General features: G+C 44.7%; 1 protein-coding gene across 1 annotated transcript in view; it reads right to left on the reverse strand.

Moving 5' to 3' along the window:
* Positions 1-10392, reverse strand: part of FBXO16 (F-box protein 16) — a 33619-nt gene that overhangs the window by 16115 nt on the left and 7112 nt on the right. Inside the window, exons 3-5 of the mRNA XM_009283435.1 lie at positions 3433-3639; positions 1907-2071; positions 797-1002 (exon numbers count right to left, since the gene is read on the reverse strand). Coding sequence (XP_009281710.1) covers positions 797-1002; positions 1907-2071; positions 3433-3639 — 578 coding nt within the window. The remainder of the gene's footprint in view (positions 1-796; positions 1003-1906; positions 2072-3432; positions 3640-10392) is intronic.

The raw sequence follows: 10392 nt of genomic DNA on the forward strand, positions 1-10392 counted from the left end.
ATCACTTCCCTACTCCTGCTGGCCACACTATTTCTGATACAGGCCAGGATGCCATTGGCCTTCTTGGCCGCCTGGGCACACTGCCGGCTCATGTTCAGCCGGCTGTCGACCAACACCCCCAGGTCCTTTTCCAACAGGCAGTCCTTTTCCGACATGGGGCAGTCCTAACACAAGTCAATGTGCAAAACTATACTTTGGGGTGGAAATGCCTTTCTTTTGCTAGTTGCTGACCAGATAATCCTGGGAGCCCAAGAACTGAAGGATCTAGGCAGTCTATCCCAGGCAGTGTAGATACAAATACTATTCATTACTTAAATGTTCTATAGTCCATACATACTCTTACACCTGCACCCCCATTCAATGATGTAAATCTCTTTTCAGCCAGAAGATCCTTGAAGTGATAGAATTATATTTCATCACAATTAATTCATTCTTACTCCTCTGTGCAAAAACTGCAGATTCCTCTCAACCTTGCAGCTTTATTTAAAAACTCTTGAACAAACTCTTATCCTGATTCTTCCCGTTACAGCTCTGTAACATCCCCAGGAGTTACAGCAGACACTAACAAGCTGTGCCCGTGCTCTGCCCTGAAATGGCACAAAGTGGTGCAGCTGCACCTACAACAGGACCAAGATCAATCAAGAAAAGCCAAAAGAGCAGCAAAGTGGGTTTGCAACCAGGTTGCTGAACTATAAGGCTTCCAGGCAGCTTGGAGCACAGGCAGAGTGAGCTTGCAAAGGACGCAGACATACCCTACGTTGCAGAAAAAGCGAAAGGGAAGAGATCAAGCTCTTACGCTTGCCTAGCCTGCTCGATGGGGTCGTAGTTGTCGAGGTAGTTGAATCGGATGGTGTCTGTAGGATGCCTGTCTGATGAACGCCACGGTGGGAGCTCTTTTTTCTCCTTGCTTGTCCTCCTTCCTAGCACAGAAAGTTTTGCCTCTGGGACGTTGCTTCTTACTGGTTGCACATCAATAACTACAAACTCATCCTTTGAAGGAGTCTAATAAGAGAGAAGAAAAGAAGAAAATAAATTTTAGCCTATAATGAAAGTGAGATTTATTTTGCCTAACTTTAGACTTCTGAGAATTGGGTATTAACTCAAAATTAGTCTCTCCAGACTCCATTATGGTCAGTGGACAAAAATAGGCACCCTGACAGTGCATGTCATCGCCCATGTCCCAAAATCTGTATTAAGTTGAGCTGAACTGCTTTTGAGATGCTTTGGCTTCTCTCCATTGACTACGGAAAGAGCCTACGAGGGAGTTTGGTTAAAATTAGAGGGCTGAGTTTTGAATTCAGGGTGGAAGAAGCCCACCCTCACAGCCATGCAAACAAGGCATAGCATCAATGAATCTCAGGAGAAAGCAATGGCTACTGAGTAATGTTCCACCTCCCCAAAATGGCCCTGCCACTTTTGAAGAAGAGAGAAACAGACACCACCAAGGGCTATAACAGGCATAATGGGTGCTTTTTTTCCTTTCCACCAGGTAAACTGGCTCTGAAATGTCAGCAAGGGTAATGCTGTGTACCCCACCTCTGCTTATCGGATTGAGGCAAGCTATCATATGCTCTATAAACTGGGGAAAAAGGGAGGGGAACAGCCTTGAGTGCTGGAGAGGGAAATTCAGAGGATTGCTCCAGAACACCCAGAAAGGATAGCAGAGTGAGACCTTGGTGATTGCTTCTCCTAACCAGTAGGATTTTCAGTTCCCCCTTACCAGGGATGGATGATGGGAAAGTAGAGCGCATGGCAACACATGAGTTTAGATTCTAATTTAAAATTATGTCACTTCCATTTTACTAGCGGGAGATTACAGAAAGATAAAGAGGCAAAGGGGTTAGGCACCCAACCAGCCCAGTTTTCCCGCTGGCCCCAAACATCTCTAGAGGTGGTAGGTACGTACCTTTGGTCTCGTGATATGCAGCTCTTTCACCATCTCAATGTAATGTTTCTTCCAGATTCCTTGCTCAAAGGGGGTTGGAGAGAAGTTGATGTACCAGCCAAAACGTAGGCATTTCAGCATCCAGAGCTGATCCAGTTCAGACAGGTACTTCCAGTACCAGCTCACCTGTGAATGCCCAGTAAGTTGAAAACCTTGGGGTTTCAAGCATCCAAGATTGCAGCTAGAGACTTCTGTGCTGTGGATGTAATTCCCCTATGTCCTTAAACTAGTAAAATTCTTCAGCACTGTTTATGCTTCATTTAAACCTTTCGTTAAACCGTTTAAACCATTCAAGGTCTTCATGACATGCTCAGTGTCTAAGTGTTAGCTGATCTCCAGCACATGGTGAAATACTCCAAAAATCACGGGCCAAGAGAAAAAATTCCAGCTTGTTTGGGGCAACTTCCTGCACTTCTACTCAATAAGCTTACAGTAGTTGGAATAAACCCTTTTATTAGTTTCCACTGAGAAAAACAGCATCAATAAACTCCCCAAGTCTGATAGACCCGTTCTGAACATTTTCTTTCTACTCATGTTCTGCTGTCATAGTCCATCACACAGTCACCTTGCGTGCAATGCTTCTTGCAGCTTAAGGACAAACATCATCTATCGGCGCTGCCATGCTTTTAATAGTAGCTATCCATGATATGACACGAGTAGCACTGTAAAGACCTTTCTTTCTAAGTAAGTAATTTCCTAACCCGTCTTCTCCCTGCCTGTGAATGAATAGTGTGAGTTGCGTCCACATAAAACATGAAACGCTGGAGAAAGAACTAGAGCAAGCTTTAAACAAGCTGAGATTTTGATATATTCGTAGTGTTATATGGAGTACTATTTTAGTGCAGTAATAACATCACCAATATCTGAACTTACTCATTCAGAACTACTTTGGGCATCACCTCACAGCACTTTATCTCACGCAAACATATTTTTGGAGTCTTAGCCACTGCGCTCAAAAGACTGAAGCCCTAGCCACTGTGCTCAAAAGCACATCTGTAACTTCTCTGCTGCTCCACATTCAACACTTTACCCTCAAGCATTTTAAAGGATCTGGTTTTCTTAAAGCGTCGTGTGCAGTTCTTTGCAACTAGCACAAGCCAATACTTTTCAAAGCAATTAATGGTTCTGCACACAGTGCAAGGTACTTTAAAAGAACATGATTTTCAGAAAGTACCAGGCCTTCATTTTGGGAAGAATCAGTCTTGTAAAGAGCCACATTTTAAATGCCTTAGAGCTGAGCATCTAAAATTACTCTTCACTTTTGTAAATCTTGGCCAACCTGGCTTAATTTAGGATCTGTGAAAGTGTTGCATTCAGTCTCGTACAAGCGTCACTAAGCATTTGGCACCAGGCTGCCAAGTCAGAAGACATCCTTGCATTACGAAGAACAGCACTGGTATGTCTTTGCTGAAAACTAGTGCCGTTTCCTTTTTTTTAACTAGCTTGTCCTGACTTTCTGAACCTTAGGTATGTGTTGGCTTTTTTACCTGTGCACATCGACAGAGGCTCCGTGGGTCCAGGAAGGAAAAGATGTATAGAGACAGGACTCTAGGAAGCCTTGTGGTAAAATCTAGAGCCTCGGTGGGAACTCGATCCTGTAGCTGCTTGGCACAGAATTTCTGCTGTGATGGGGAGCAGCGTTCCAACATGTCCACCAGGATCCTCTGCCTCTGAGCATCTGTCCACTTGTCAAACTGAAAAAAGGAGTTTCAGGTTCTGAGAAACTGGAGATTCAGCTTCTTAAAATAAAGCACACATTTAAGGCAAGGGAAAGTGCATAAGCAGCAGTCCCTGGTGACTCATTCAAGAGCAAAGCACATAGGAACTGGAAACAAATGGAGAGGCTACATTAAAAGAAACTGAAGCCACATAACATATGATTTGTAATCCTCAAAGGATCCAGGATGGCCTAGCCCAGGACACACTCATGCTCACAAAACTCGTTGCTCCTGGGACCAGCTCCGAGACTTGGCTTCACTCATGGAAAGGAGGACACTCAGATGTGAGTTTACGGGATCAGGTCCCAAATGACAATGAGTTCACTGCTGATTCCTCGTCTATCCTGACACTTCCATGGCCCCCCCTACTGCAATATTTGAGTGCCTCACAATTTGTAAAGTATTTATTCTCACAATCCCACTGCATAGGAGAGAAATCCCCACTACAGAGTAGCGGAGCAAAGAGAAACTAAATCAGCTGCCCATGTCTCACAAGGAAAATCTGCGGCACAGATCCGGCAGCACACTAGCAAAGATTTTTCACAGCATTTCGATGCTTATGACAGGTATCTAAAGGCGAGGATTAAAACGGCTGTGGGAAGAAATGAGCACTTAGGTAACCACACAAGCATGTATCGCTTTGCTACGATGGCAACAACAACGCTGCACTGAGCGGAGTGGGGCAGAGCTGTGTAAACAGGGTGGGAGCAACGGTGGCGGTTGCTGGTGTTTAACTTGTGTTGATAGCAGGGGATGGAAAGGGCCCTGTCAGCAGGAATCTCCTGGGAGGCGACTGACCTCATCGCCACAATCTCTGCAATCTGTCTCAAAACCTGCAAGAGCAGTCCTGGCTGCGAGGGCAGCGCAGGGTGCCAGGAGGGAGGAAATGTCAGAGGACCACGGAGGCTGCAGGCAGGATCGGCAGGAATCCCCGGTGGGAACCGCAGGCAGCAGAACGGCACAGTTAAAGATGGCTTTCCAGAGGTGAAATACGGATTTCGGAGAAGTCCCTCTTCATCCTCCTTCCTAGCACAGCAAGAGCAGCCTCAGCCCAAACTCATCTTCTTTTCAAAGGGAAAACCGAACTGTTTGGGGAATTCCCCTGTTTGGGGAACGCTGCTTTTCCCTGTTTGTTTCTTTCTTTCTCACGCGTTGCCCATCCCCAAAACACGCACCCTGCTTTCACAGGACTGTCTTCCTGAAGCCAGCTTTCCACAGCTGACAACTTGCTCTCCACAGGTCAGATCACATCACATTCATTTTTGCATTTAACCTCAGGGGCATTTGAAGTCCTTCTTTAAATGTGACCACCCCAAATTAAAAATAATAAGAAAAACCATGCATTTCTTCCAATATTTTTTTTTATTATTGTGGGTAAATGGTTGAATGTCCAATGTCCCTTTCCCTTTCAGAACAAAACAGACTAGAAATTCAGATTATTTTTTTTCTCTGCTTCCCTCCGCCCCCCCAAATCTATGGTCAAGTGGAGGACTGGCAGAATAATAGTTTAAAATATACTGTGCAGATGAGAGGTAATTGAGAAGTAATTTCTTTCCAGATAACTTTAAAGAACTCTTTGTTTCTTTCTTTATTTTTACTTGGCTGTATTTAATTCCAGTACTGGAGAATGAACTCTAAAAAGTAAATAGCTCTTCTCCTTCCTGCAAACACCTCTGCAAGACCTTCAAGAAGGTCAGCAAGAAGAAAGGGTGGAATTGGCATTCCTGAGATCCCCGAGACAAAAAGCCAAATAGAAGAAAGCTCCCAAATGTCCATGCCTTTTCAGACACAGACAGTGAATTAAGGAATACACCCTTTCCCTCCCTTCCCTGTTTTGCATATAACTTTCACCTCTAATGATGTTTAGCAGAGTACTAAGGAAAAACGGAAGCAGGACGTTTGGGTTTGGGGCTTAGAAACAAGAATAAAATCAAAGGTGTACCCGAGGGGGACAGAGGAGGTTTTGCCTGTCCCCTTCTCGTCCTCAGCCGGATATGAAAGGCTTTCTCTGTCACATGGTGAAGGGGGAAAGCTTCTGCTGCACAGACTCCCCATTAATGATCGCAGCTATATCCTCTTCTCATTAAAACAATCCGCAATCACCCATTTGCAAAGATAAATTTCTCCCATATAAGTTCCAGAGGCAAGGGGGTAACTGGCTTACTCTCTTCCACACCAAGAGATTAAGTGAACTAATCAAAGCAAATCTAGCTTCTCTTTAGAGGAGACAGAATATTTGCTCTTATTTAACTCTTCCCATTCTGCCACAGGTTTTGCAATAAAGCAATTCCTTCCAGCATCCTCAGCCTGTGCTTACTCTGCAAGGGAAACTCCATTTAAATCAGCGCCACACAGTCAAGAGCATGGGAACACACAGCTTCTTCTCCACTGCCTTCAGCAGCAGCCAAGTAGTTAAGTAGGCATAATTTGTCTCTTTTCCAGTATTAACAAGCATGTCCCCATCCTACATTTGGCTGCCTTTCTCTACAGTTCCTCCCCTTGCATCTGATTACAGCAACCCAACCAGTTGGACCGGATTCCCCTTTTCAAGGTGCTGCACCTTCTCTATCCGCAGCTAGGAACACTTTTTCCCTTTTCTGTGCCTTTCCCGGAGCCCTGGCGAACAATGTCTCCCCAGGGACTGTATGACATAAGGCTACGCTAGCAATGCAGAGTGCTCAGTCCCTGCTTCTGCGATCGGTTTACAATTAATCCATGAGCGCACACACACAAATAACGCAGCCTGGCAGTAAGGGGAGAGCCCAGGACCTCAGCGCCAAAGTACAGAGGCTCTGCTGCTTAACCTAAAGAGGCCCCTCTCTGCTGTAAGAGACAGGTTGTTTTACTGACTTGAACTAGCCACTGAAATGGGACATAATCCTCATCTCCAAACCAGCGTATGGACATGAGTTCACAGGGTTACAATCGCTCGCAGGCATCCCTGTGCTCTGCAAACGTAGGAACGAATTCACTAGTCAACGAGGCTCTTTGGCAGAATGGCTTGCAAGTAGATGGAGATGATTCATTTAGGGAGAATGAATTTTCCCCTCCCTCCCCAGCCATCTTCTCCCAGTCCTGATGAAGGGATTTGTTGGACACCCGGGTGAGAAGAGAAGGGATGAAGCAGACAGGCACCTGATATCCATAAGATACACTAATCCACCCAACCAAATCCTAAACATCTCTGCTGCCAAGCAGCTCCGTGTCAGCAATTAGCAACTAGCCCCTAGGATCTGTTCAGTTTTGCTTTCACCACTGTAGTTAAACAACTAAACCTGAAGTTTTGCAAGAGGAGACTCCTGGGAAGACTGTTGAGGAAGGCAAGCCAGCAGCCTGGTGACAAGAAGCACCCCTGAGCAGGAGCCATTGCTCCTGCACCTTGGCACCGAGCATGGGGTCAGCTCCCGGGTAAAGAGGTGCCTATAGGTGGGGGTCTGCGGTGAGTAGGGATGGGGTTCAGCTGCCCAAACACCAGTGTCCTGTGTTGTGGGGTACCCTGCAAAGCCTGGAGCTGCCACTCCACGGGTGACAGTTGTCTGCAAGTCCTGCATCATATCTGCCATGATATGAGAGGTAGATAATGAGACCGAGAGGTAGATAATGCATATGTCCACACTGTCATCCTCTTACCCTTCAAAACAAGGTGGCTGGATCCAAACTGTGTATTTGGCATGGTTCCTGGCCCAGGCTAATGTCCAAATTGTGTCTGGAAGAGTGCTACCGGCCCAGGCCAAAATCGTGCCAGGGAGCGTGCTAACAATTTCAGAGTGTGGATGAGCAAGTTCCAGTACCTAGGAACACTCAGATGTGCTGTATAAATTACTAGCAGAAGATGTAGCCCACAGGGTGAGGCTGACTTGTCTACATCTCATTTGGCTATAACGGAAGCTGAGATGCTCAGATCACCTGGAGACACTGAAGCTTAGGTGTCTTAATCTACAAGTTCAACCCCAGCTTCATTGTCAACTTATTAACCTGGGTGTCAGCATGACAGCACTGAGCATTAAGGTAGAGCAAAATGCTTTTATGTTTTCTAAATTAATGGGAGGAATTCTTGGCTCGCAGAACACGGCAGAAAGGGAGGCTGAGAGGCAGCACGTCAAGGCATCTGCCCTGAGTACAATAAGAATAAAAGCAACTAGAATAAAACAGAAAAATTAACAGAGGGATGTTAACCCTTTCACAGTTTAACCATCAAAAGGTTTTCAACTGAAAGACAGCAGCACAATTTCTCTTTTATGTGTATCTGGATAGTATTTGGGTAAAGGAGTCGGTGTGAAGGAAATTCATCACAAATGCCTCCAGCAGGATCAAAGCCTGCAAATACTCATGCATGGGAACAGCCATGTAAGACAGGCAGTCTGCTGCCACTACACACCACCACCGCTTCCGCTCTGCGCAGCAATAATACTTTGCGGAGCTGAGCGCAATCTGAGATGGCCAAAAAATTGTAGAGGGTCCCATCACACGTCTCGGATACTGCAGGTGACAGCACAGCCAGTCCCATGCCCTTTGGGGCTGGCCAGCAGCACAGAAACAGAGAAATGAAATCCCTTCAGGTCAGCGAGTTCATTGTTTCTCAACCTGTGTTTTATGGACCACAACAGCCTGGGAGACATCAAAGATATTCTGCGGCACAATTGGAAAAAAATCACTAAATGAAAATGCACATACATAGTCCCTGAATGTATGTAAGTAAAATCAGGAAGAATAAAATAAACAATGAGCATCCAAAGTTTAATCTAATCTTTATTTGGCTGTAAAGGAAAACCACTGTGGCAATGCCGCACAAGGCAACCTGTTCTGCTTTCCCAGAAGGTTGGATGGTCCTTCAGCGTAAAAAGGTTGAGAAACACTGAACTAGTTCATCTCCTGCCACAAGGCAGGATCCACTCTACCTAAACCATTCCTGACAAGTGTTTGTCTAACCTGTTCTCAAAAGACTCCAGCGACTGAGATTCCACCCCTAACCCCTAGGCAAGCTATTCCCGCAGTGAATTATCTCTAGCATTGGATTTTGCTGGTGTCTAAATTGTGTCTCCATCATTGCAATTCAAGCCCATGATTTCTTGTCCTACCCAGTGTGAACACAGAGATCAGATCATTCCCTTCCTCTTTTCGGACATCTTTTGTGTGTCATTGGAAAGATGTTTTTATGTCTTTTCTCCATCTTCCCTACAGTAAAGGGATTGTTTTCATATTTTCTGGACCTGAGACTCTTCTCACATATGACTTGTTCTCAGAGGTATCTCCAATTGGTCCTCAGCTTTCTCAAAATGCAGGGACCAGAACTGGGGATGGCTCTGCCTTTCAGACAGCCCTTTGGGATATTTCCCTGTATTACAATTATAAGACACTGTCAGCTGATATCCAGTTTGTGGTCCACCATAATTCCCAGCAATTTTTTACGCAGAACTGCTGCGTACTTGGGTTTCCTCAGATCTGCAGTTTTTGTAAATGCCATTCTTACAGGCAGCACTTTTCCCTTGTCCTTATCAAACTGCAGATCATTTCATTGTGATTTCTAATCTCCAGAGTTCATGAAATCCCTCTAAGCCTGGTATCATCTGCAGATGAGTATGTACTTTCCATTCCATCATCCAGATATTACTGAAAATGCTTAACAGTTCTGGACTTAGGACAGACTTCAGCCTCCCAGTTTCATAATAAAGCTTTTACAACTACACTGAATATGAGGTCCCAGCCACACAAACCCACCCTTCAGCAGTTTCATCTAGTCCATACTTCCTGAGAGCACTTTGAGAAGGTCATGTGAATCAATGTAAGCTCCTGCCCAGAGCACTGTGATTTCTTGACACAGTTTCTCTCAAACTCAGAGTGCTCTAGGCTCTGCATACCAGATATTACAATGCCACAGGCATGGAAGGGAGTTAAGAGCAGCTTTTGTGCTTTCTGCACCCTTTTCGTTGGTATGATGGATGACAGAAGCACAAGGAGAATTAGCTCTGAAGGGGCGTGATGAAAGCTATTGATCTAGTGTCATATGAAGGGTCAGAAATTTAACCTTTCAGAAGATGATTCAGCACTCTTATGTGTGTTTGGAGGAAGGTTGTTTTCAGATTTTGGCTCTTTCAAGTGGGGGTTCTAATGAAAACATTTTTGCCCTTTTGCCAGTATATCCCGTGGGCATTTTAAAACATCCAACAATTTTCAAGAGACAGCTTTTAGGTCTGTCAGTTACCGACTATCATGCTAACCGGTGTTTTCTGAACAATAATCATTCAGTTATTTTGTTTTCTTGGTGTCCGCGAAATTTCTTATTATCAAAATGCATGCACGTCAACAAGTTATGGAAAGCATATTTCCTATAAAGATGAATAATCCTTATGAGCTTAAAATCAAAATACTTGTCTGTAAAGACCAGTTCATATGCAAAAAGTTTCCATGAGTGACCTATTAGGCATAAAGAATAAGCATCATAGTTCAAACACAGTTACTGTGCAAATACCCTTTATCAGAGAGTGCTGATAAGGAGCATCATTTCTATATTTCTGTTTAGCTTGTGTATCATACGTGACCACGTAACTGGTTCTTTGGTTCCATTTATAAAGATGTTCACAGGGCTCAACCATACAGTTACTACCAAGCCACAGTAATACGTTCAGCTGAATTCAGTCATTTATTGCAATGAAGTCCCTGAGTCTGTATTCCTGTTTGCGTAGGAGTCTGAGCAGATTACGGCTGGTTTTCCATAACGGCCTGTAAAAG

Source organism: Aptenodytes forsteri, unplaced genomic scaffold (assembly GCF_000699145.1).
Source record: "Aptenodytes forsteri isolate BGI_AS27 unplaced genomic scaffold, ASM69914v1 Scaffold534, whole genome shotgun sequence".
NCBI classification, from domain to species: domain Eukaryota; kingdom Metazoa; phylum Chordata; class Aves; order Sphenisciformes; family Spheniscidae; genus Aptenodytes; species Aptenodytes forsteri.